The sequence below is a fragment of the Urocitellus parryii genome, chromosome 7, assembly GCF_045843805.1.
Source record: "Urocitellus parryii isolate mUroPar1 chromosome 7, mUroPar1.hap1, whole genome shotgun sequence".
Taxonomy (NCBI): Eukaryota; Metazoa; Chordata; class Mammalia; order Rodentia; family Sciuridae; genus Urocitellus; species Urocitellus parryii.
In genome coordinates this window covers 119,789,416-119,812,086 of record NC_135537.1, presented here as the reverse complement: position 1 = coordinate 119,812,086, position 22,671 = coordinate 119,789,416, and the positions used below count along the sequence as shown (strand labels likewise).

At 41.7% G+C, this 22,671-nt stretch overlaps 1 protein-coding gene across 3 annotated transcripts in view; it reads left to right on the top strand.

Annotated features, from left to right (window-relative positions):
- Window positions 1-22,671, top strand: part of Aldh3a2 (aldehyde dehydrogenase 3 family member A2) — a 51,607-nt gene that overhangs the window by 16,520 nt on the left and 12,416 nt on the right. Inside the window, exons 7-12 of one of the 3 annotated variants that reach the window (XM_077800665.1) lie at window positions 1,626-1,792; window positions 3,591-3,690; window positions 7,831-8,066; window positions 11,475-13,282; window positions 13,527-13,652; window positions 19,699-19,952. In XM_077800665.1, coding sequence (XP_077656791.1) covers window positions 1,626-1,792; window positions 3,591-3,690; window positions 7,831-8,066; window positions 11,475-11,489 — 518 coding nt within the window. In that variant the 3' untranslated portion in view covers window positions 11,490-13,282; window positions 13,527-13,652; window positions 19,699-19,952. Of the gene's footprint in view, window positions 1-1,625; window positions 1,793-3,590; window positions 3,691-7,830; window positions 8,067-8,948; window positions 9,073-11,474; window positions 13,283-13,526; window positions 13,653-19,698; window positions 19,953-22,671 lie in introns of those variants that run through there. The other 2 variants (XM_026380322.2, XM_026380323.2) reach the window with 2 other exon arrangements.

Sequence of the window (22,671 nt, the reverse complement as noted above, 5' to 3'; positions counted from 1 at the left end):
ATCAGTCTTTCTCTTCTCCTGACCTCTCTATCAGCTTTGCCCTCTTCTAGCTAATAAATGGCAAAGACAAGGGGCTATCATCCGTAGCTTTGTCTGACTGAGCTGGAGCTAGGTTACTGCGCCTGAGCATACAGCTATGCTGAGGAGTTGTGGGAGGCTCAAACAAGATTGGTTCTGTGACCCAAGGAAGACCTGGGCAGTGAATTTGGGGAAGCAGCTTATGTAGGAGTACTGCTACAAAGTGCTGTCCTCAGCCACGCTGCCAAAAGAATTAAGTAGAAAGTAGGGATAAAGAAAAAGAGCCAACTTGTTATTTTCAGATGTCTTCTCTCTTTTTGTTTTTTAAATGTTTATTTTTTAGTTATAGGTGGACCCAATAACTTTATTTTATTTTTATGTGGTGCTGAGGATTGAACCCAGTGCCTCATGCATGCTGGATGAGTATTCTTCCTCTGAGCCACAACCCCAGCCCAGATGTCTTCTCTTTTAGTTTTGATCCAGTTTATTAACAGGGTCTTCTTGAATACTGCTAATTGATGACTTTACCTTGTATGGATGCTGGGATACCCTGCACAGCTTCTTCAGCATTCATTTTGCTCTTCTTTCTTGTGCTCTTTCCCCATTGTAGACAAAATAGGGAATTTTTTTTTTAAATATTTTTAGTTGTAGATGGACACGATTTATTTATTTATTTATTTATTTATTTATTTAATGCAGTACTGAGAATTGAACCCAGTGCCTCACATGTGCTGGGCAAGCACTCTACCACTGAGGTTGTTTCTAATTTGTTGTAAAACAAATTATGGTTTATTTATATATCAAAGTCCACCATGGGCTGGGATTGTGGCTCAGTGGTAGAGCGTTCGCTTAGCACAGGCGGGACCCGGGTTCAATTCTCGGCACCACATAAAAATAAAGGCATTGTGTTGTGTCCATCTACCAAAAAAAAAAAAAAAGAATCTCTCTTTATCTCTCTCAAAAAAAAAAAGTCCACCAAATGAATTCATATTTATAGCTTGTTGTTTTGGGTGATGAGGCCCTGGGATTATCACTGCATCCCTCCCCTGCTCCCTGGGGTTAGATCTGAGTCCACAGGGGTGAGTGTCATAAGTCCTTTTGACTCACAAACACCTGTATAATAGGAAAACTTTCCACAACCCCCGCGCCAAAATAGGGAATCTCGACCACATAAGTATGGTTTTCTAAATCTAACAGAGTTGTAATAATATGCATGAAACAACTTGAGTTAAGAAGAAGCAGTATGATGAAGAGCTGTCAATATTCCCAGAAAGACCAGTTCAGGGAAAAATGTAACTATAACCTATGGTTAAATATGCATATGACCAGGAACATAATGTGAATAAAGATGTATTTGGATATGTATCTTTCTCTTGGTTTGCATAAGAATCCTGGTCCACTTGCTCTGAAGATTCTTAATTGCACAGTTCTGTCACAAAACCAGGGCTGGCACATGATAAGAGGACTCTTTTTTCCCCAGTAGATATGACTTGGGTGGGAGAGAGAGAAAGGTATGGGTAGGTGACTCAGTGAAACAAAACTAAGATGAGAGTTTTGCATTTTTGTCTTCTACTTTAACATTTTCATTTTGTTTATTTTCTCTTTAGCCCCAACAGTACTTACTGATGTTGATCCTGAAACCAGAGTGATGCAAGAAGAAATTTTTGGACCAGTTCTTCCAATAGTGCCTGTGAAAAATGCAGATGAAGCCATAAATTTCATAAATAAACGTGAAAAGCCCCTGGCACTCTATATATTTTCTCATAACAACAAGGTAATCTTTATGAAAAAAACAGCTCACTATCTTGAATGACTGTTATGTTTATTGTATATCAAAGTCCACCAAATGAGTTTATATTCATAGCTTGTTGTTTTGGGTGATGAGGCCCTGAGGTTATCCCTGCATCCTTCCCCTGCTCCCTGGGGTTAGATCTGAGTCCACGGGGGTGAGTGTCATGAGTCATTTTGACTCACAAACACCTGTATAATTGGAAAACTTATAAGTACTAACATTCAGTGCTTTTGTGACACTAATCTTCCAGGCATTGCTGTATGAGAACCTGTCCTTGTAACCGAAATGGCATTCATAGCCACTCAGATGAGGCTAGGTAGGACACAGACCTTTGGCACCATCATATAAATAATTGTAATACTTTGGATTTCAGTTTCTCAAATTAAATTTCTTTTTTGTTAGAATGGGGAACCCATATCTTGTAGTCCAGCATCTGTGCCACTTTCTGCATGGCTCTCTCATTTGTGTCTCTGGGTAATGGGCTACTGCTAAAAACCAGTGGCTTCTTTGTGGGCAAATAGGCTCAGGCACTCTCTGAAGAAGTGGGAGAAGAAAAAGGGGGAAGATGGGACCAGTCAGTCTGAAGAGTTCGTAAGCCAGGTGTGTTCTGGATAGTTCTGCTGGTAAAAAATAGCAGTTTTTCTGTGACAGCTTCTGGAGCTTATGATGCTAACAAGACACCAATAGCTATAGATATTTGAATTGAGAAAAATATGCAGAACCCAGAGAAGACTGAGTTTTTCACAGAACAATGATCTGTCATTTTGAATGACCATGGATAGATAATGTGGTGAGTGGTAACTCTGAAACCTAAAGTCTCTTGGCCAGGGTGCAGCTGAGTGGGGAGCCCTGGGTCACCTGAGGTCACTACAGCCCATATTTGACATCTGCCATGAAGAACTCTCAAGGGTTTGTTGGCACTCAGGTGAAATGACACTAGTATAATGTCATGTCCTTTTTTGGATCTTAGGCCAGCCAACTATTTACTTCTTCAAAAATAGGATGCTAAACTTAAAATCTTAAATATCTTGCATTTCGTAAAGATTAAAACATTTTAATTGTATACTACAATTTAGAGCAGATATTTTTAGATCTTTGGATTTTAATTTCTAGAAATCCAAAGATTTTAGAAATAATTTTTAAAAGTGGGATATAATCTGAACTGTCTGTTATAAAAGCCTTTTGCTCCTGTTTTGTAGAGAATTAAGTCTATGTGGCAGTCAAGTGAATAGGCCCCAAGAAAGTTCAGGGGTGCCTCCTGCAATGTATAGTTGAAACACTGGGAACCAGAAATGTTTTATTAATTTTTTTTAGATTTTGGAATATTTGCACATGCATAATGAGATATCTTAGGGATGGGACTCAAGTCTGAACACAGAATTCATTTATGTTTCATATACACATAGCCTACAGATAATTTATGCAGTGTTTTTAGTAATTCTGTGTTTGAAAGAGTTTCATAGCGTGGGATTGTCTACTTGCAGTGTCATATTGTCACTTAAAAAGTTTGGGATTTTGGAGCATTTCACTTCTGCTTTTCAGATTAGATGCCCAACCTGTACTTGATAAGTGTCTGAGAAGTTAGATATTAACATGTTTGCTAAGTTAACCACAGTGTAGTTTGTTTTTATCCAATTGGCATCGTGTCCCTAGACTCAGGAACTCTTGCTGGCAGTGAAAGAATGTGTTTTCCTTCCACACGGTCCTACCTATGAGGAGCTCTGAGCACTCCCTGAGATGCAAGTGTCACTGACCTGGATGCCTTTGGTCTGTTCCTTAGCTCATCAAACGCATGATTGATGAGACATCCAGCGGTGGTGTGACAGGCAATGATGTCATCATGCACTTCACTCTCAATTCTCTGCCTTTTGGAGGAGTGGGTAAATATCACTTTCTTTGCTCATAATAAATTCAGAAGCTCTGCATTTCAACAGTTTTTTGTGCAGCCTGTTAAAGAGCTGATTGCTATAGGTCACTGCATGATTGTTCTCTTCTGAGAGAGACCTTCCCCAGCCATCCAGTTGACGGTAGTTTTCCTGATTCCTTGTACCCCAGGGTGAATCTGTCCTGTCACCACTTCCTGTCCTCACTAGCACTGGCCACACTTGTGGGTACTTTGTTCATTTCATTGCTTTACTTGTTTATTTTATTCCTATATTCAGGAAATTTGAGGACTAAGACTCCAGTCTCATTTAATGAGATTCCCTTTCTCTCTCCCTCTTTCTCTTTCTCTTTCTCTCTCTCTCAGTGAGGTAATGAAAGAAACATTTAGAACGTCAGAGAAGAGATAGCATTCAGAGGGTTTTCTGATATCCCTTTGTTTTCCACTCAAGGTAGTGTCAAGTATAATCAGCGAGTACCTGTATTGGGTCCTCAGCCCTCTGTTGGGGACGAGTGGCCTATGCTTGCCTGTCCTTCATTTGAAGAGAGTAAGATTCCCATGTTCTAGAGAAAATGGGCTGTGGACACAGCCTGGTCCTGGCCATTCCCTTTGGGATGTGATCTACCTCTCTCTTCCCCACATGAGATGATTGACTCACCTTTTTATTTCTTTGGGATCTAAGTGGTAGATATCTCTGCTGTACAGTAGCAATACTACAGAATAACCAATGTGGAAAAATTCTCACAACAATAAGCAAACTATAGAAACAACTATCTTGAAAGCCCCTCGTTTATTTTCTCTAAATGTAATAATATAAATTACTCCATGGGATGAATAGCCAGTCTGGCAGGAACATCTGTTCCTGGTTAAGGAAACCTTGTTCCATAGCCAAGGAGCGCTGACTTGCTCCCATGAGTGCTACTGGTCCCTTCTGGGGATGTAAACAGCACCAGCACCCAGCACGATACTGATAATGACATACGTGAGGGAGACTTGGGGAGAGACTAGGTAGACACTGCCAGATCCAGACTGGAGAGGGTGGTGGCAGAAGAGATAGGGGAACAGGAAGGAATATTTTGGGGGTCAAGCAGAATTTCCAGATGGAGTGTATGTGAAGGAACAGGTGAATGAAAGCAAGTTGGCTCCTGAGATTTTGGCTGGAACACTTATAGTTTTATAGCCCAAATTCTTAAAAGATCAGACTGTTGTCTCTAGATCCTCATCTCATCCCACAAGATTCTGTCCCCCACCATGCTACCGCAGCAAATCTGCCATTGTTTCACATGATGTTACCAGTGCCCCATTTGCACATTTAATTAATTGGGTTTATTTCCTATCTCTGCTAGGTAACATGTGGCATCATCAATAATACCCTCTTTTTAAAAACAAAACAGACTTTCCTTCACCAATGCAAAAGCAATATGGGCTTTTTAAAAGAACTTGGACAAAATAGAAGAGCCTAAAAAATAAATTTAAATTATTCATAACCCCACATGAGAAAATAGCTGATATATGTCTTGCACATATATGTGTACATGCATACACAGATTTAATGTTCTGTGCAAAGTGGTATCTTATTGTATGTGACAAGATAGTGTGAATGCTTTATGTCATGATTTTAGTAACTGTTCCATCATATGAATCTGGTAAATTTGTGTTACCAATTCCTTCAGTTATATTTTTGTGACCTCAAAGTTTTGGGTATTATAATTTTTTTGTAATATATTTGTGCAATCTGATTATTTCTTTAGAAAATATGTCTAGAAGTATAATCACTGTTTTAAAAGTGCTTGTATATTTCTTTCCTGAAGGAAATGCTTTTTTTTAATTTATTTTTTATTATTGGTCTTTCAAGGAAATGCTTTTTTCTTCTAATTCTAGACGCAACATAGGCTTAATGGCAAAAAGCCTAAGCAGTTAAACAAAACACAGAATGATATAAGGAAACATGCAATAACCTCTCAGACATAGACAATTATGTGTATAACACCAAAAGTTTTGGTATGAAGCTCAGCTTTTTCTTTAGAGTTGCTTTCAACACATCTTGCCATATATCCTTGCGAGTTGTATTATCACTATTTCTGTGAACAGCGTAGGAATGTCCGCTTCCTTATATCCCTAAACCGGATTATTCCATTACAAAATTGCTAGACCAAAAAGTGTCTCATTTTAATTTGAACTCCTGTCATAATTAGTGAGGGTGAGCTAAAGATTCTTGTGAATTTCCTCTTTATGTCCTGAGATATTTTGTTGTGGTCACCTCTTTCTTATTGATTCATAAGAGGCCTTTTTTATAAGTAAAAAAAAATTAACTGTATCTGTAACAAATTACTTCTTTCCAGATTGTAATTTGTCTGTCAGTTTTGTCTGTGATTTGAAACCTTTGTATAGTCAAATCTGTGAGGCCTCCAACTTCTAATTTGGCTTAGAAAGTCTTTCCTACTTTAGCATTATAGATATTCATGTGTAGTTTCTTTAAATTCCCTAATTTTCTTTTTATGTTTTAACTATGGGTTTAATTTTGGAATGTTTTATAAGAAAGAATGCACCTTTATTTTTTTTCCAAAGAGTAAGTTTGTGCTGGGACCATTTTTGTCATAATTATCCTTCTATCATCTATATTCAATAAAAACAATTACTTGGGTCATTTTTACATTTTCTCTTTGCTTCATTAACTTTTTGCTTATCTTTCCCTGGACCAATACACCAGTTTTAATTACAATAGCTTTATAGTTAGCTATGTAGTTAGCATATCAAATGTGCTTATTATCTGCCAAGAGTTGAGTCTATGCATTTTAGAGACCAGTAGCTAGTAAATAGTAGAACCAGGAGCTGAGCCCAAATTTCCTGTCTCTAAAAACCATACATACAACCAATTGAGTAGTTTACTCCTTAGGAACAATTCTGCTCAATATCTAAAAGTATATCCCTTGTGGATATTATTTTCTAGTGTTTTATTGCCTATCACCTAGGCAAGATGAACTTTAAAATCAGTCACCATCTCCTCCTACTCAAAGAGAAAAACATACCTTTGAGATTTCTTGGAATTTTGATTAAAATTGCTTTAATCTTAACAAATTATATTGGGAAGAATTTAGATCTTTAAAATGTGGAGTCTTAAGGGAAAAGTGTTCCATCTCTTCATTTATATAGCTGTTTTATGTCTGTCAGTAACACTTCGTAGTTTTCTTTATGTGGCCTTTTACCTTTAATTTTAAGTATTTTTCACGCCATTTTTCTTCCTTAAGTTCTTTATACATTTTCCCCCATTTCCTTCCTACCTTGGTCATGCCTTTGGCTGGCCCCTCAGCCTCTGCTCTTCCTTAGTGTTAGGGTTTCTCAGGGTTTGGTCCTGGGGCTTTATTGTGAACCAGTCTTGCTTCCTGAATGATCTATCCCTTCTTGTAGCTTCTTCAGCTACCACTTCACCTGCAGCCTGGCCCTAATAAACTGCCTCTTGTCTTCCAGTTGCCTGGCCTTATTTCACTGTGTCATGTACCTGCCATTCTCTGTGCCCAGCACATGCGTCTCTCAGTCTGTTGTACCCATAGTGAGTTAGAAAAATAGAAACTTTCACAGAACTGGCTTCTTAGAGGGCAGAGTTTTCACTTACTTATTCTCACCCAGCTGCATAACCCTGTCACCCTAGTCTTTGTCACTACTTGGAGGAAGCAAGTGGGTGAATGGAGTCATGGATAAATAGAGCCATACTGGGATGATAGGAGAAGAGTCTGACATATTCTGGCTTTGCCACTCAACAGCCACATGACCTTAGGCAGGTTAATTAACCCTGTGAGCTCCCTTTCCCTTTCTAGAAACTGAACTGATAGAACTCAATACAGTACTGATGAGGTGAGACTTATAGAGAATCTATTTAAACTTTTCACATGGTCCCTGCTACCCAAGAAGGACTACAAATCCTTTTCTTGCTCTTGGAAAGCATCCTGGTTGAAAGGGAGGTTGATTGTGCTGAAGACAAAACTGGGGAGGATTTCTTGAAAAGAGACATTTGCTGGCAGAGAAATTCAGTGTTATTCATGCAGCAGGGAGTGCATGTAGGTGTTCTCCATCTGCGTGGAGGCAGAGGAGTAACCCAGGTCACCTCCAGTGAAAACTGTTTTGTCTCTTCTCTTTTCAGGTTCCAGTGGGATGGGGGCTTATCATGGAAAACATAGTTTTGATACTTTTTCTCATCAACGTCCCTGTTTATTAAAAAGTTTAAAGAGAGAAGGTGCTAACAAACTCAGGTATCCTCCCAACAGCCAGTCAAAGGTGGATTGGGCAAAATTTTTCCTGCTGAAACAGTTCAACAAAGGAAAACTCGGGCTTCTGTTGCTCACTTTCCTGGGTGTGGTGGCAGCAGTGATTATCAAGGTGAGTCCCCTTTCCTCAGGAGCTGCCGGTTCTGGTCCTGCCCTAGTGACTGCCACCTTTACTTCTTTTCTCCTGTCTTAGACCTTCTCTAGTTTTATAAATTAATTCTATCAAGACTCTACATAAACTTTTAGTGTCTCAGACAGGTTCAGTGTCCAGCTTCTTGTTTTTATGAATAAAGTTCTTGGCACACACCCATACCCACTTCTCATCTTTGCCTGCTTTCCTGATACTATGGCAGAGTTGAATAGTTGTGATAGAGATTGACCAAAACTTTAACGAAAAAGTTTGCTGACCTCTGGCCTAAGAGTTTAAAATACTGGAACTTGCTTACAGAGTCCTGAGCTGTCTAACCCTCTGATCCTTATGGTACCCAACTTTCCTCTTCAGCTTCAGTTTCACTCTTGAATGTGCATGAACTCAGCACACCACGGGGATGGGAGAGTGCATTCTGTGGTGGACAGTAGTGGTGAAGGATATTTTATGAGGCTTGAGTGTTTTCCCCCATAATTAACTACTAGATAATGTTTGACTTTGTTGATTGATTGTTCTAGAGATGGGCTTAGCAAGAGGCCCTTGAGAAAGCTGCCTTCTCCAGGCAGTTTGTGTATATTTGGTGTGAAGGAGAAAATCTATGGGGTTGAAAGTTAGAATGGAATGGGGGAAGGCACCTGTGTCATTGTATCCCCTGGCCAGCCAAGGAAATTCATTGAAAACATTTGACAACTTCCAGTGAAGAATGGGCATGAAAGAGAGGCAAGATTCAAGTATTTAATGGAAATTACTATATTTATATCAATGTTTTGTGTGAAATTTACAGTAGCACAGTTTTGGTGGAACTCGAGATACCAGTTACATTTGAAATCATTTGGGTTTTCTCAGAAATACCGAGCTGTGCTGAGGAGAAAGGCCCTGTTGATTTGTCTGGTAGTTCACAGACTGCATTGGTCCAATAAACAGTGATGGACAGGACATTTCAAATCCAACTCTGTCTTTTAAGAGTGAGGTAGGAACTCCTTATTTTCTTTCTATGCATATGGTAGGCCAAGTTTTTGGGTATATTTTTGTTTTGTTTTTTGGTACTTGTTTTTCTCCAACTGGAGGCTTAGGGTTACTGAAAGTAGAGTGTTTAAACTTACCCGTCTCGTTTCAGACTTTGCCTAGAGTATTGAAGTGTTAAAATTCACCTCACTCGCAGATTTAAATAGGACAGGGTGGGTCACTAGGAATCTAAGAGAAATGTATAGGGGCAACTGCTGAGCCTACATCATTTCTAGAAAAAGAATGGCCATCTATGAGCCTCATTTCTCTTCCTTACACACTCAGCTTTCCTGGAGGAAGGGCCAGCTCTTTCAGACCTGTAGTCACCGTTGAACTCCATTTCATTATTTAAGAATAATTTTTAAATCATTTGGTTGTGCAGATTAGCTTTGAGTTTTTAAAAAAGTTTGACTTTGGAATTCATAGTGACAATGTATTGAATCAAACATAACTTGCAATTTAGAAAGTTTCTACTTTTACTTCTATAATCATCCCTAGGTTGGAGCCAGGCTTGGGTTTCTGGTTCTTGTCTGCCTGTTTTGCTCTTCTCCTGAGACAGTGATCCCCTAGCCTCATATGCATCTTGATCGGGGTGGAATTTTTCAGCCTATTGGACAATATGGAAAACCAGGCTGGGTCTGTGCTCCCCAGGCTCGCCCTGTCCCCAGAAGGCTTGCCCAGGTGCAGTGTACTGTACCAAGTAGGTTTGAATTCACAAGAAGGGTTTGGGAGTCAGGTCTTCCTCTGTGCAGATCTAGAGAAGCAATAACATATAGAATCCTTTAGCTGGGAACAAGAATTTGTGAGTTTGATTCTTGGCTCAGTTATTGGCTTAATTGACTTTGATCAAGGTCTTTCCTGAGCCCTCACTTGGGCCTGAGCTATACAGTGCAGAAGTGGGCATTGGTGACTTTCTAGGCTACTTTGAACTCTCTCCAAGCTCCTTACTACTATCTGACACATTTGTTGTTGTGTTTTTTTTTTGTTTGTTTTTTTTTTTTGATTCACTTTTGGTAGGACCAGTGAAATTTGGTTTTCTTTGCCTCTTTGCTTCCTTCTCTGCTCTGGTTTCTGAGATTTTAATCTTCTTTTTATCAAATCATGTTTAATTTTAAATGAATGAATCTATATTGTGTATTTACTTAAGTTTTTTTGTATTTACTTTAAGTTCTTTTTTTTAACTTTTAATTGACATAATGTACACATTTATGGGATATACGGTGTGTCATTTCAACACTTGTACAATTTTTTTTTTTCTGTACTGGGGATTGAACCCCAGTATGTTTTATCACCGAGCCATATCCCCAGTCCTTTTTATTTTTTATTTTGAGACAAAGTTACTTGCCAAATTACTGAGGCTGGTCTCAAACTTGAGACCCTATTGCCTCATCCTCCTCAGTTGCTGAGATTATAGGCATGTGCTACCACATCTAGCTACTTGTACACAATTTTTAAAAAAATTTTGTTTTAGTTATAATTGGACACAATACCTTTATTTTATTTTTATGTGGTGCTGAGGATCGAACCCAATGCCCCTCACATGCTAGGCGAGCACTCTTCTGCTGAGCCCCAGCCCCATCCCCGGTAAACAATTTTTAATGATAAGATCAGGGCAGCTGGCGTCTGTCATCTCATATTTATCATTGCTTTGTGTTAGGAACATTCAAAGTCCTATTAGCTTTTTTGAAATATACATTTAGTTGTTGTGAATTATAATTCGATAAGCCTTTATTTATTGTAATCATAAACATTTTTCTGAAATGGCTTTTCTGCACTTAATAGTTTACTCATTTTGTTTGATGTTTGATTTCATTTTATTAATTTACTAGAGTCAGAATGAATTTGGAACATAAGTCCACAAAGTAAAGTTCAAAAAAAGCTTATAAACTACAGAAAGCATCATAGGTGGTCTGAGTTTGAAGGGTGGAAAAACATCATAGGTCCAAGTTGATAAATGCCATTGGCCTTTTACAATTAATAGGATCGCACTTCAGTGGATGGAATAACTTCATTCCTGTTTCTGAATTTAGAAACAAGTTTGCATATCAGTTTTCAAATCATACAGATTTCAGCTTCCTGCTTTCAGTGCCAGCATAATAGATGAGTGTTTTCAGCCCCAGCTTTTACCTACATGCTGATTCTGAATAGAATACAGCCCATCTTGCTATTGTTACTGTTGAGGAAGGGTGTGACCCTGGGTCTTCAGTTGAAACCACACTTAGACTTCATAAGGATGCATAGCTATCTTTATTGTACAATACATTTAAGAGTCTCTTAAGATAGGGGGTATTTAACTGTGGTCCAAGACTGGTTGTGGGTGACTTTTAAATCAGTTGAGTAACCTAAACCACTTTCTCCTCTTTCCAGGCTGGATACTACTGAAGAATGAGTCTATTCAACCTCTTCTACTGAATTATTCCTCTATAAATGGCTAATGAACTGATAATTTTTCACTCCTACCAAAATCAGAAAATATGCGTATATGCCATGATGAAACCTAAAAGTCATTACCACTCACCTTTAATAAAACTTGCCATTTCAGCCAAGTCCTGAAATTCCCCAATAATAAGAATAGTTAGAGAATTTATTCTAGATTGTGCTAGGGGCAGGAATGTGTTTGGCTAAATCCAGACTCCTTGAAGACTTGAACCTGCTCAGTGACTTTCATTCCAATTCATAGGACATCCAATCCCCTGCCCCTGCTGCCGCCATCACTGGGTGAAGCTTTCAAGAGCTCAGTACTGCCCATGGCTACCAGTAGTCCTCTGTAGTATAGAGAGGAAAGGTTAGTTATTCCCAGTTCCCTTTGAAGTTTGCTGCACTAAAATTGGGTTGGGGGAGCAAGGCTGGGGTAGAGGTTTTCCCCTCATCCATTGGGACTTGAGAACTTGACTTCCAGCAGTTAGAGTTCTTCATCCTTTTTCATTCGTTCTCTATCATCTGCAGGTAGTTGGTTGCTACAGTCTGCAGGGTTATCCATAAATGCTCTTTGTGAATAATATCACTCAAAATGTCTTGTAAGCTCTAGGGGCTTGCTAGAAAATCCTTGCCAGTTTCATGCAAGTATCACCTGTCTTTCACATAACGTTGGACTTACATCTTATTGAAACCTAACTAGCACTTTTTAAAATGCTCTGATTAAAGTAAGTGTGAAAATATTGCCATGAGCAGTATCATATGCCTGTAATTCCATCCACTTAGGAGGCTGAGACAGAGGATTGCTTAAGTGCAGAAGTTCTCAGCCAGCCTAGGCAACATGGTGGTCCCACCTGCAAATAGTCATCTCAGGACCCTAAAGTTGCAAGTCAGTGATCTTCAAGGACAAGATTTAATCATCTAATTTCTAGAGTACCAAACAAGTAAATTTCACTCTTTTAAACCTCAGAGAGGTTCCTTTCTATTCTATTCAGCTTGCAGGACTTAAAATGGGGGAATCATTTCCTGTCACAAAAAAAAAAGAGGCCTTGGATATTAGGACTTTGGGGCTTGAGAGCTTCATAGGGAAGAGAGAGTGGATAATATAGAGAAGTTTAGAGAATGCTGTTTAAGTGAGTTGGCCATACTAAAAAGAATGGAAAAGGGTAAGAGGATCTCCTGAACAAATGGGCAGATCTTCTCACTAGAGCCTTGTATCACCAAGGCCTGAGGTCCCTCATTCAAGAGGGAAAGTGCCAAAGGAGGTCTATGTGGAACAGGGTGTTCTCTCCAGGGAGTGCTATGCTGTGCCTTGGAGCTCCTGGTTGCAGGATCTCAGTTCCTTTCCTTGAATTTGAAAGAGACTTGGCCCACTCAATGAAAAAAGTATAATTTGCACTATCAAATGTATAATCAATTTTGTTCAGTAATTTGTTCCATTAAGGCTGTCTGCAGTTTGGTATATCTTTATCATCTCACAAGGTGTCAAGAATTAATCACTGGCCTAATTTAGGAAAACAGTTACTTAAACTGTGTTTCTGATAGAATGATCAATCATAGAATATCTTACATAAAATTTCAATATGGAATTCTCATTTAGTACATTGTATTTTGTAATTTCTAGTTAAGCTAAATTATTGGCTTATCTACTAATATATTCTCTAAAATAAATGGTTATATTTCATAAAACTGACATGAATTTTGATATCATTTTTCATGTGGAACCTCGGACATGCCCTGTTGGAGATGATCCTTTGATCGTAAGTTTTCTTCATTTTTTGCTCTTGTCTACCAAAGGTGGTATTTGTTAACTTTCTTTATTGTGCTTTCTCATTTTAAATTCTTAGCCAAGAAAATTTTCTCAGACTTTGGTTTCTGGTTACTTGGGGTGGAGTTGGGGGTGTGGGTGCAGAGAGGGAGAGGGAGAAGGAGAAGAGAGATACTGATTGGTGGCTACCTGTGGCCTAATTCACCATTGAACCCAAAGATGTTCACCAATTCCAGGCCTCAAAAGCATCCAGGAATTTGGATCAGCACTGGATCCCATCCTGAGGCTCTGTGGCAAAATCATCTTTACTGCTCTGGTTTATATCATATCACTGCTGTAAGAAAAAAAACAAAAACTGCAATGTGAGTGAGTACTTCTCCAAGTCCGTGATATTGAAAATGTTAGTGGGATGAAAGACTGCAGATCCACAGACAACCCCTGCCCCAGCCAGGGCCTTGCAGCATCCGTGTCTGCAGGGGGCTGAGGGGTCCTCTGGGCAGGACACACTGCCCGCTTCTCAGAGGGTTTATAGAGGCTCTATGAACAGACAGGCAACAGGCTGTGCCTAGAACAAGTCTAGGCACAACTTATAATGTTAGTGGGTTTTGCAATTTTTATTTTATTTGAATCTTTAATTTGAAGCCATTTATATTCTGTGTGCTGTGTGTGTGTGTGTGTGTGTGTGTGTGTGTGCGTGTGCGTTTTACTGGGAGTAAACCCAGAGGTGTTCTATGAATGAGATGCATCCCCAGCTCCTTTTATTTTTTGAGACAGGGTCCAAGTTGAGAAGTGAAAGCTGCCTGCTTAAAACACTTATCCAAGAGGATGATGGGCAAGTCATTTCATTACCTTATCTAAAATCCAAGCCCACTCATGGGTACTTATCTGGTTTCAGGCTAGTCGGGTTGAGCTTTTTACTTTGTTTGATTTTCAGTAGGTTGGCCATCGCAGAAAGGCTTGGGTTTTACATTTCTCTTTGTAACTATGGAGGGTGCTTATACTGGCCAACCACAATGTCAGGAATAGAGGCTGAGGCTCCAGTAGCCCCTTCACATTCCCCCCAGCTTACACCCCAGACCACTGCTGCTGCCAAGTCCTGATGCATTCAGGCACTTCCAGCTGAACAGTCACTACCCATGCTGGTCAGGGGCAACCGACTCACTCACCTCTTCTGCAGCTAGCTTTCTGTCCAACTGGAAGGGAAAGGTTTAAAAAAAAAAAAAAGTAAAAAGTGTCACAGGCCAGCATTCCTATCCAGAGGCCTGTTGGAGACAAGTGCCAAAAGTACATGTCAGGTGACCACCCCAAGCCTCTCCTGACTTCCTCCCACCACATGCCACAATTCTCATTCCAATCACAAAGATTAGCAGAGTGCCCAGAGGGAGCGGATGATGCAACGTATACTTCAGTGTTCACAGTGGCTCCAAAAGGGTTGCTTCCCAGGGACTGTGCTGTAGGTATGCTGGGAGAGTGACAAGGGACAAGAGCCCCAACAGTTTACATGGCATTGCTTTATTTGTATCACTTAATTCAAAGCCTGAGGAGGCTGTCATAGGGAGACCTGATCTATGCATGAACATAGAATAGTGTGTTTTAGACAAAGATCCCGAGTCCCCACACTTAACCTTCTAGTGTTTTAGCTCACTAGAATGTAAAGGTGGAACCAGTGGCCAACCACCAGCTGGTCTGGGAGACAGGACTAACTTCACATGGGGAAGACATGGTATATTGGCTTCCTGCGGCTGTTCTAGCAATGACTGCAAACATTATTTTACAGTTCTGTAGGTTAGAAGTTCAAAGTGGGTCTCACTGTATGTCAAGGACTGTCTTCTGCTAGATTCCTCAGGTTAAATCTTTTTCTGCCTGTTCCAATTTCTAGAAGCTGCCTGCATTCCTTGACCTGTGGCCCCCATAACGCCAACTTCTTCCACCCCCACATCTTGGGCTCTGGCCATCCCACTTCCTTATAAAGATCTTTGTGATTAGATAAGGTGGTTTACACCTGTAAGTACGCATGAGTGTGCTTGAATTTTAGATAAGGTGGTTCACACCTATAATCCCAGCAGCTCAAGGGAGCTGAGGCAGGAGGATCTTGAGTTTGAGGTCAGCCTCCCTCAGCAACCCATCGAGGGTCTAAGTAACTTAGTGACACCCTGTCTCAAAATAAAAATAAAATGGTCTGAGGATGTGGCTCAGTGATTAAGCACCCCTGAGTTCAATCCTTGGTACCCTCCCCCCACCAAAAAAAAAAAACCCTTCATGATTATTTTGAACCCATCTGGATAATCCAGAATAATCTTTGTATCTCAAGATTCTTATCACATCTGCAATATCCCAATCGCTATATGATACTCAGGTTCTGAATATTGGGATGTGGATATCTTTGGGGGCCTTTATTCTGTCTACCACATGTGGCAAGATAGGTGGTATCTTAGTCCATATGCAATAGGCAGCCCTTGCCCATTGAAGTCCATGAGCATGTCTCATCTCACAAACAAAAACTGCTTTGCAAAAAGTACTAACTCTTTCCTTTATTTGGTTAATCTTTTTCTCCCAATTTGATCCCAGATGAAATAAACCAAGGAACTACAGACATAGTTTATGTCAAATGGCACTATTTATCAGTAGTATTTGGTTATCTTTAATGAAAATGAAGGATAGGTAGGATCTTGTTTTGCTTTTACACATTTGCGCAGGTAGTCAATGCATGGAGGAGAGATGTGTGCGTCTTGAACAATGAAATATAATGTGCACATTTCTGGGTTTCATATATCATGACATAGAGGATGATTTTTGAGGGTTAAAAAAAAAGTTCTCCCAAATTATGACTGACATACTCTGGACCAGTATTTCTTATCCAGAGATGATTTTGCCCCCAGGAGACATTTGGCAGTGTCTAGAGACACTTTTGGTTGTCACAACAAGGGGATGCTACTGGTGTCTAACGGATAGATACCAAGGATGCGGCTAAAATCCTGCAATGCACAGGAAAGCCCCCATGACAAAAAGTTACCTGGTCTAAACACCAGTCAGTAGTGACGAGGCTGAGAAACCTGGTGAGCATTGTGAATTAAAGTGGCAATTTTAATGGCAGGCAGTTGTAATGGTGGCCCTGCAAAACTGAGGTTTTAGGCCCATTTTAGAGAAGCCATGGGCCAGGGGACTAGAGAGGGATATAATAGGGAATTTCATGAAGTTAAATAGCTGGGACTGGGGCTAAGTTGTCAGCATATCCCAAGTTGAATGGAGGCTGTGCATCTGTGGAGGAGAGGCCAGAGCAGGCTGCAGCCTCCCACATGTCCTTGGATAGTGAAGCTGACGCATGTGGCAAAAGAAACGAGGACCCAGAAGAAATTAAAAGCTGGGGCAGACCTGAAAACAGTCCAGTTTTGAAGGTGTCTCCAGCCCACACACAGGTCCTTCTGCAGAGAATGGAAGCCTTACTAGCTAAAGTGTTTGAACACAGTCTTTTACTAATAATTGACTGAAAGCTATAGTTAGCAGATGAGAAAAAAAAAATTCTGGGCAGAGAGATCAGCAACTGCCCAATGTAGAGGAGACAGGAGTCACAGAATTAGTCCAGGAAAAATATTAAGCAACCAACATGATAACAGTCCTGGGGTAAAAGGTCACACAAACTCTCCAGGTCAGAGGCCCAAAATAAACCTCAATAAATTAGAGAGGGCTGGATTCATACAAAGTACGCCCTCTGACCACATAGAAATACCTACCAGGAAGAAATCTCCAAATATTTGGAAATTAAGTAATATGCTTTGAAGCCCATGGATCAAAAAATACATCACAATAGATATGTAGAAAGTTTGAACTCAATGAAAAGAAAAATGTATTAGGTGCAATGTTTACAGGGAAATGTATAGTCGTATTTTTTTATCGTTACTGTTTATTTTTGCCATTCTGAGAAGTGAACCCAGAGGCAGTTGACCACTTGAGCTACCTCCCCAGCCCTTTTTTATATTTTATTTTGAAACAGGGCTGAACTGATGTCAAATTTGTGATCCTCTGTGGTCTCAGCCTCTTGAGTTGCTGGGATTACTATGGTATGCCACTGTACCCAACAGGAAATGTGTAATTTTAAATGCCTATGTCAGAAAAGAAGAAAGATCTCAATCAATAACCTAATTCTCCAACCCAAGAATCTAATAGAACAATCTATACCCAAACAACAGTGAAAACCAATGAAACCAACCCAAAAGTTAGTTCTTTTTAAATATATATATATATAAATAGATGATTGACGGACACATACCTTTTATTTATCTATTTTTTATGTGGTTCTGAGGATCGAACCCAGTGCCTCACATATGCTAGGCAAGTACTCTACCACTGAGTTATAACCCCAGCCCCCAAAAGTTAGTTTTTTGATAAGATCCATAAAATTGAAAAACAGCGAGGATTTGACCTTAGTAAAATAAGACCAAGAAAACAAAAAGTAGGACACAAATTATCAAAATCAGGAATGAAAGAGAAGATGTCACTACTGATCCTAAAGAAAAGCATTGGAATATTAGGAGCAACTTCATGCCGAAGAAGTTGACAATTTGGTTTAAATGAATATGTTCCTAGAAAGACATTATTAAACTAATTCAAATAGAGAAACAAAATCCAAATAGACTTACAATAAATAAGTAGATTTTTTTTAATTACTAAATTAACCAGGAAAATGCCAACTGGAAGAGGCAAAAGCAACAGTGTTGACAGATCCCAATCAGTGGAGGAGCCATCAGTAAAGGGATCACCCTGGTCCTGCTGCACCCAGGAACCTTTGGTCACAGGGTCCAATTGTCTTGCATGAGACTCATTCATTTGGGTTAGATACTTATTTGCAGGACAGGCACCATATAGGATATGTTTTCCTGCAGGGGTGAGAATTCCTGGACTAGCAGCAGCACCTGGTAACCTGTTAGAAATGCAGAGTCTCAGACCTCACCTTTAACCTACTGATGTAGACTCTTCCAGGTGAAGCCCAGCTATCTGTGACCCCAGTCCACCAGGGGATTTAGGTTAAAGCTCCAGAACCACTGCTTCCCACAGAGGAGCTGGTTGGAATGTGCCTGTCTCCGAAAGCAGAGCCTTTGATGTAGGAGGACATGAAGTAGCTCATTCTGGGATTGGGGCAATCAGGCCTCAATCTTGTGGGGATGCTGGAAGGTCCCAGGCTTACAGAATGAACCTGGACAGTGGAAGCTGAGTGACAGGGAGGAAAGACCATTAATGAGCCATGCTTTTTATCTAAGCCAGTCTCCAGGAGAATCCCAGAAGCCAGGGAGGAGTTAGTGAAAAGGGAACAAAGTGGGCAGGAAAGATGTTTGTTGTGCAGGGAGTGGGTCAAATGGCTAGTGCAGCTGGTTTGGAAGGTCTAACTGCCAGCTCCCAGGGATAGCCCTGACTCCCACATGTTGGGCCATTCCCTGACCCAGGCCCTTAACTCAGCAGATGCCAGCATTCCAGGGTTCACCAAGAGAGGACTTCTGTGTAGAGTATGTCCCAGAAAGCTAGGCTGCTTTGCTTGTGCAGCATCTGTAGCTCCCAGAGTGGATACAGACCATGATGCTGAGCCCCATGGGAATCTGAGATCCCATGTAAAAAGGTGTTATGAAGCTACCCTCCAGCCTCTGGAAAGGGGTGGATTCCTGAACCAGGAAGAGACCAGAGGTGGAGTGCAGGGCAGCCTTCCAGCCTGGGCCCAGACAGAGGAGAGCAGGAGTCAAGATGGATGTGAGGAGATGGCATGCATGGTTGCTGACAACGAGCAAATGATATCAGGGACTGGGAGAAAACCGGGTTGAGAATGTCCCACATAAGCCACCCATTCCATCTGGGACATCAAGGCAGGCTAGCTTTGCAACTGAAATCAGTGTGATACAAAAATCAAATGAGTAAGTGGATTTTAAAGAAGTGACTGTGGGGCCTGGGATTAGAGCGCTTGCCTAGCATGTGTATCACTGGGTTTGAGCCTCAGCACCACATAAAGTTATAAAAAGAGAACAATAATTAAAAAGAAAAAAGAGTGAATTTGGCCTTAAGTAGACCAAAAAAGCTCCTGGTAAGGAAAAAAAAAAAATTCAATGGAACCATCTGTGAAAAAAGAATCACCTGAGCTGGGGTTATGGCTCAGTGGTGGAGCACTTGCCTCGCATGTGTGAAGCCCTGGGTTTGATCTTCAGCACCACATAAAAATAATACAATAAAAGCATTGTGTCTATATACAACTAAAAAATGATTTTTTTAAAAAAGATCACCTTATAAATTATTTTCATTATCATTATTATTTGCAGTGCTGGGCATGGAACTCAAGGCCTTTTGCATACTAGGCAAGCACTCTACATATATCCCAGCCCTATAAATTGATAATCTAAGTATAGATTTTTCTGAATACTTTGCTTAAAGGTTTTACAGACACAGATGGCTTTCAGAAGGCCAGCAGATGCCTATATGAGTGACATGGGCCACACCTAGGGAAGAAGGTAATCCAGCTCTTGCAACTGTGGTGGAGAGTCTTTTGCCCTTTAGGGTGCTATCACTCAGCTCCGACCAACTGTAATGCATAGGAGCCTGATACCTGACAAGGCGAGCACCAGAGGTGACCCACCTAGAAGCCCAGAACACTAGTTTTGGTCCCAACCCTGCTTTCAATACCTAAGGTATGAATGACATGTTCCATCTTTCAAGACAATACAGAAATTCAGATTATAATGTAAAATCTCTCCGTTTTTAAGTAATGCTTTAATTCTGACATCTGTGAATGGATATCTCTCTCAGTGGACTGTCGGCCTCTGTGTGTGACCCTTGCTATCAGTCAAGCAGGGACTGGGTCTGGTGGGCCTGGGTCCCTTGGGTGACAGAGATAGGTTTTGGGATGACAGCTTGCACCCTCCTGTGGCACATTTAGGCTGTCAGGTGGAGGATGAGGGCAGGCATGCCATTAGGGGATTCATAGGCCATGTGGCTACCTTGCAGGCCTGGATGGAGAGATCCATCAGGCAGAACAAGCCTGGGCCTAAGATAACATGAGACAGCACCCTGCCCACCAATGCCCCAGACACCAGGAGATGCCAGATGCTGGATTGATAGTGCTCCTCTGCTTAGGAACAAACATGGCTTTGAAGGGCAGATTTGCAACAATAACAAGAAAAGGATGTTTTTGTTTATCCTGATAGGAAAACGCTGCCCAGTTCTGGAACTCCCCACAGGCTACACCCTGCATGGTTTGTCTTTTCAGATAAACTCCTCCGTGAATGTGGCATGGCCAGGGAGGAAAGGAGAATAAGCCAAGAGTCAAGACAACCTGAGTTCTGGTCTTGTGCCTGCCATGAGATTTCTTTTTTTATTTTTTCTTTTTATATTTATTTTTTAGTTTTTTAGGCAGACATAATATCTTTATTTTACACTTATGTGGTGCTGAGGTTCGAACCCAGGGCCTCACGCATACTAGGTGAGCACTCTACCATTGAGCCATAATCCCAGCCCTCTGCCATGGATTTTCTGTGAACCTCTGAACTACTTCTCTCATTCTTGGGGCTTGTTTTGCTCATCTGTAAATGGGGGACAGAGGTTGGAATAGATGGTGTCTCTAGGCCATTCCAGCCTTTGCCTTCTGACCTCAGGCTGACTCCACACATGGAAGGCACTAGACAAAGGCCCCAAACCTGTCAAGCCTTGAGCATGGTAGCACACACCCTAAGGGTTTGTTCAGTCGCTCACTTCCCATGAGTGCCCACTCAATGCCAGGCCCATTCTGGGATTCAGCAGGAAGGCCAAGGTCTTCATCCTGGGTGTTTACAGCCCGATGGGGACTTGGACCAGCAAGGACAGATACATCTCCAGCTAAAGTCCCCTGCTGGGCTCTGGGTTGGTGAACTACTTATCCTGGGAAGGGGGCTTCTGAGCTTGGTGAGCTGCCGCCAAACTGTTGCCCACCCTGTGCTCTTTCACATACCCATGAGGGAGCTCCAATCTCATAGGCCCACCACTTAATGAATATCATGAGCATGCTGGGAATGGCCAGGGAGCAGAAGGGGAACCAGTCCTGCAGGCACTGGCTGCATCAGCCAAGAAACAGAGGCACCAGAGCTGACAGTTGTTTTTCTCGCCTGCCCTGATATCTGCTGGGATATCCCCTTGCTTCCCATTTCTGATTCACAGGTCCAGCCGTGAAACATCTTGCACAAGAGGTGTAGGCTGTGTTAGGGCTAGTGTTGGGGTGAGCAGAGGAGGAGGCGCAGGGTAAGGTATCAGGCTCACTGGCTGGCACCAGAGGTGACCCAACTGGAAGCCCAGAGCACTAGTTTTGGTCCCCACCCTTCTCTCAACACCTTGGGATCTTGGTCAACTAACTACCTGCCCTTTGAGGCTGTTCCTTCATCTGAAAACTGCAGGAAATAAGGACCCAGCAGAAGTCATAAAGTAGAATAGGCTGCCCACACTTAGGACCCGGGCACTGCCTTTCTGAGGCCCCAGTGTTCCTGAAATGCCTAGCAGAGGGTGCCCTCCTCATGGCAGAGTTGGCTCTCTGGAGGCAGAAAAGTACAGGCTGGTTGGGGATGCAAGGCCAGGACTGGTGATTGGGGCAAATTGCCTGACTTCTGTGTCTCAATCTCCTTTATATAAAATGAGAATCAGGTGCTATAGGGGATATTCTCAGGAGATCAGGAATGAAGTTGGAGAAGTAAAGGGGAAGGAGGGGATCCCGAAGGGACATGAGGCCAGCATAAGACAGGGCCTTCACCTCCTCCAACAAGGCTCCCTAGACCATCTGCCTGTTGGACATCCCTGTTCTATAGCAGAAACAGTATCCTGAGGACCCTCTCGGCCTCCCAGAGCTGGGGTGGCCCTACTTACCTGCCCATGTCTTCTGGTGTGGATTCTTGAGAACAGTGTAGAGGAAAAAAAGATGGCCTATGTGAAACGGGATGTGGTGTTGGTGTAAACAGAGCCCCTGGGAAGTAGGGGAGCAGGACTGGGGCCATGTAGACTTGGCCTCTTGCCCTGCTGGGGCTCTTGTTGTAGGGGATAAGTGGCTTTCTGCTGAGCCAGCAGAAGGTAGGAGGGAATGCAGGCATGGCTTCTCAGTACCCTGTCCTGGAATCAGCCTCCCCAAGCCATAGGGCCCTCTGCCACTCCTTCTTCACCTAGGCAGCCGTGACTCCAGTGTCCTGAGGCTGCCCTCCTGGGCTTTCCACTTGACAACCTTTCATGGTGGGCTAGGGCAGGGGAGGGGAGTGATTTTCCTCCTACCACATTGGGCCCTGAACTGAGGTGCCATGGGTCATTCTCAGAACCTGAGGGACTAGCAGACCTCCCGAATTCCCCATGACCCCCTACTTCTAGAGATGGCATAGGGAGGACTTGGATGGTGACTGA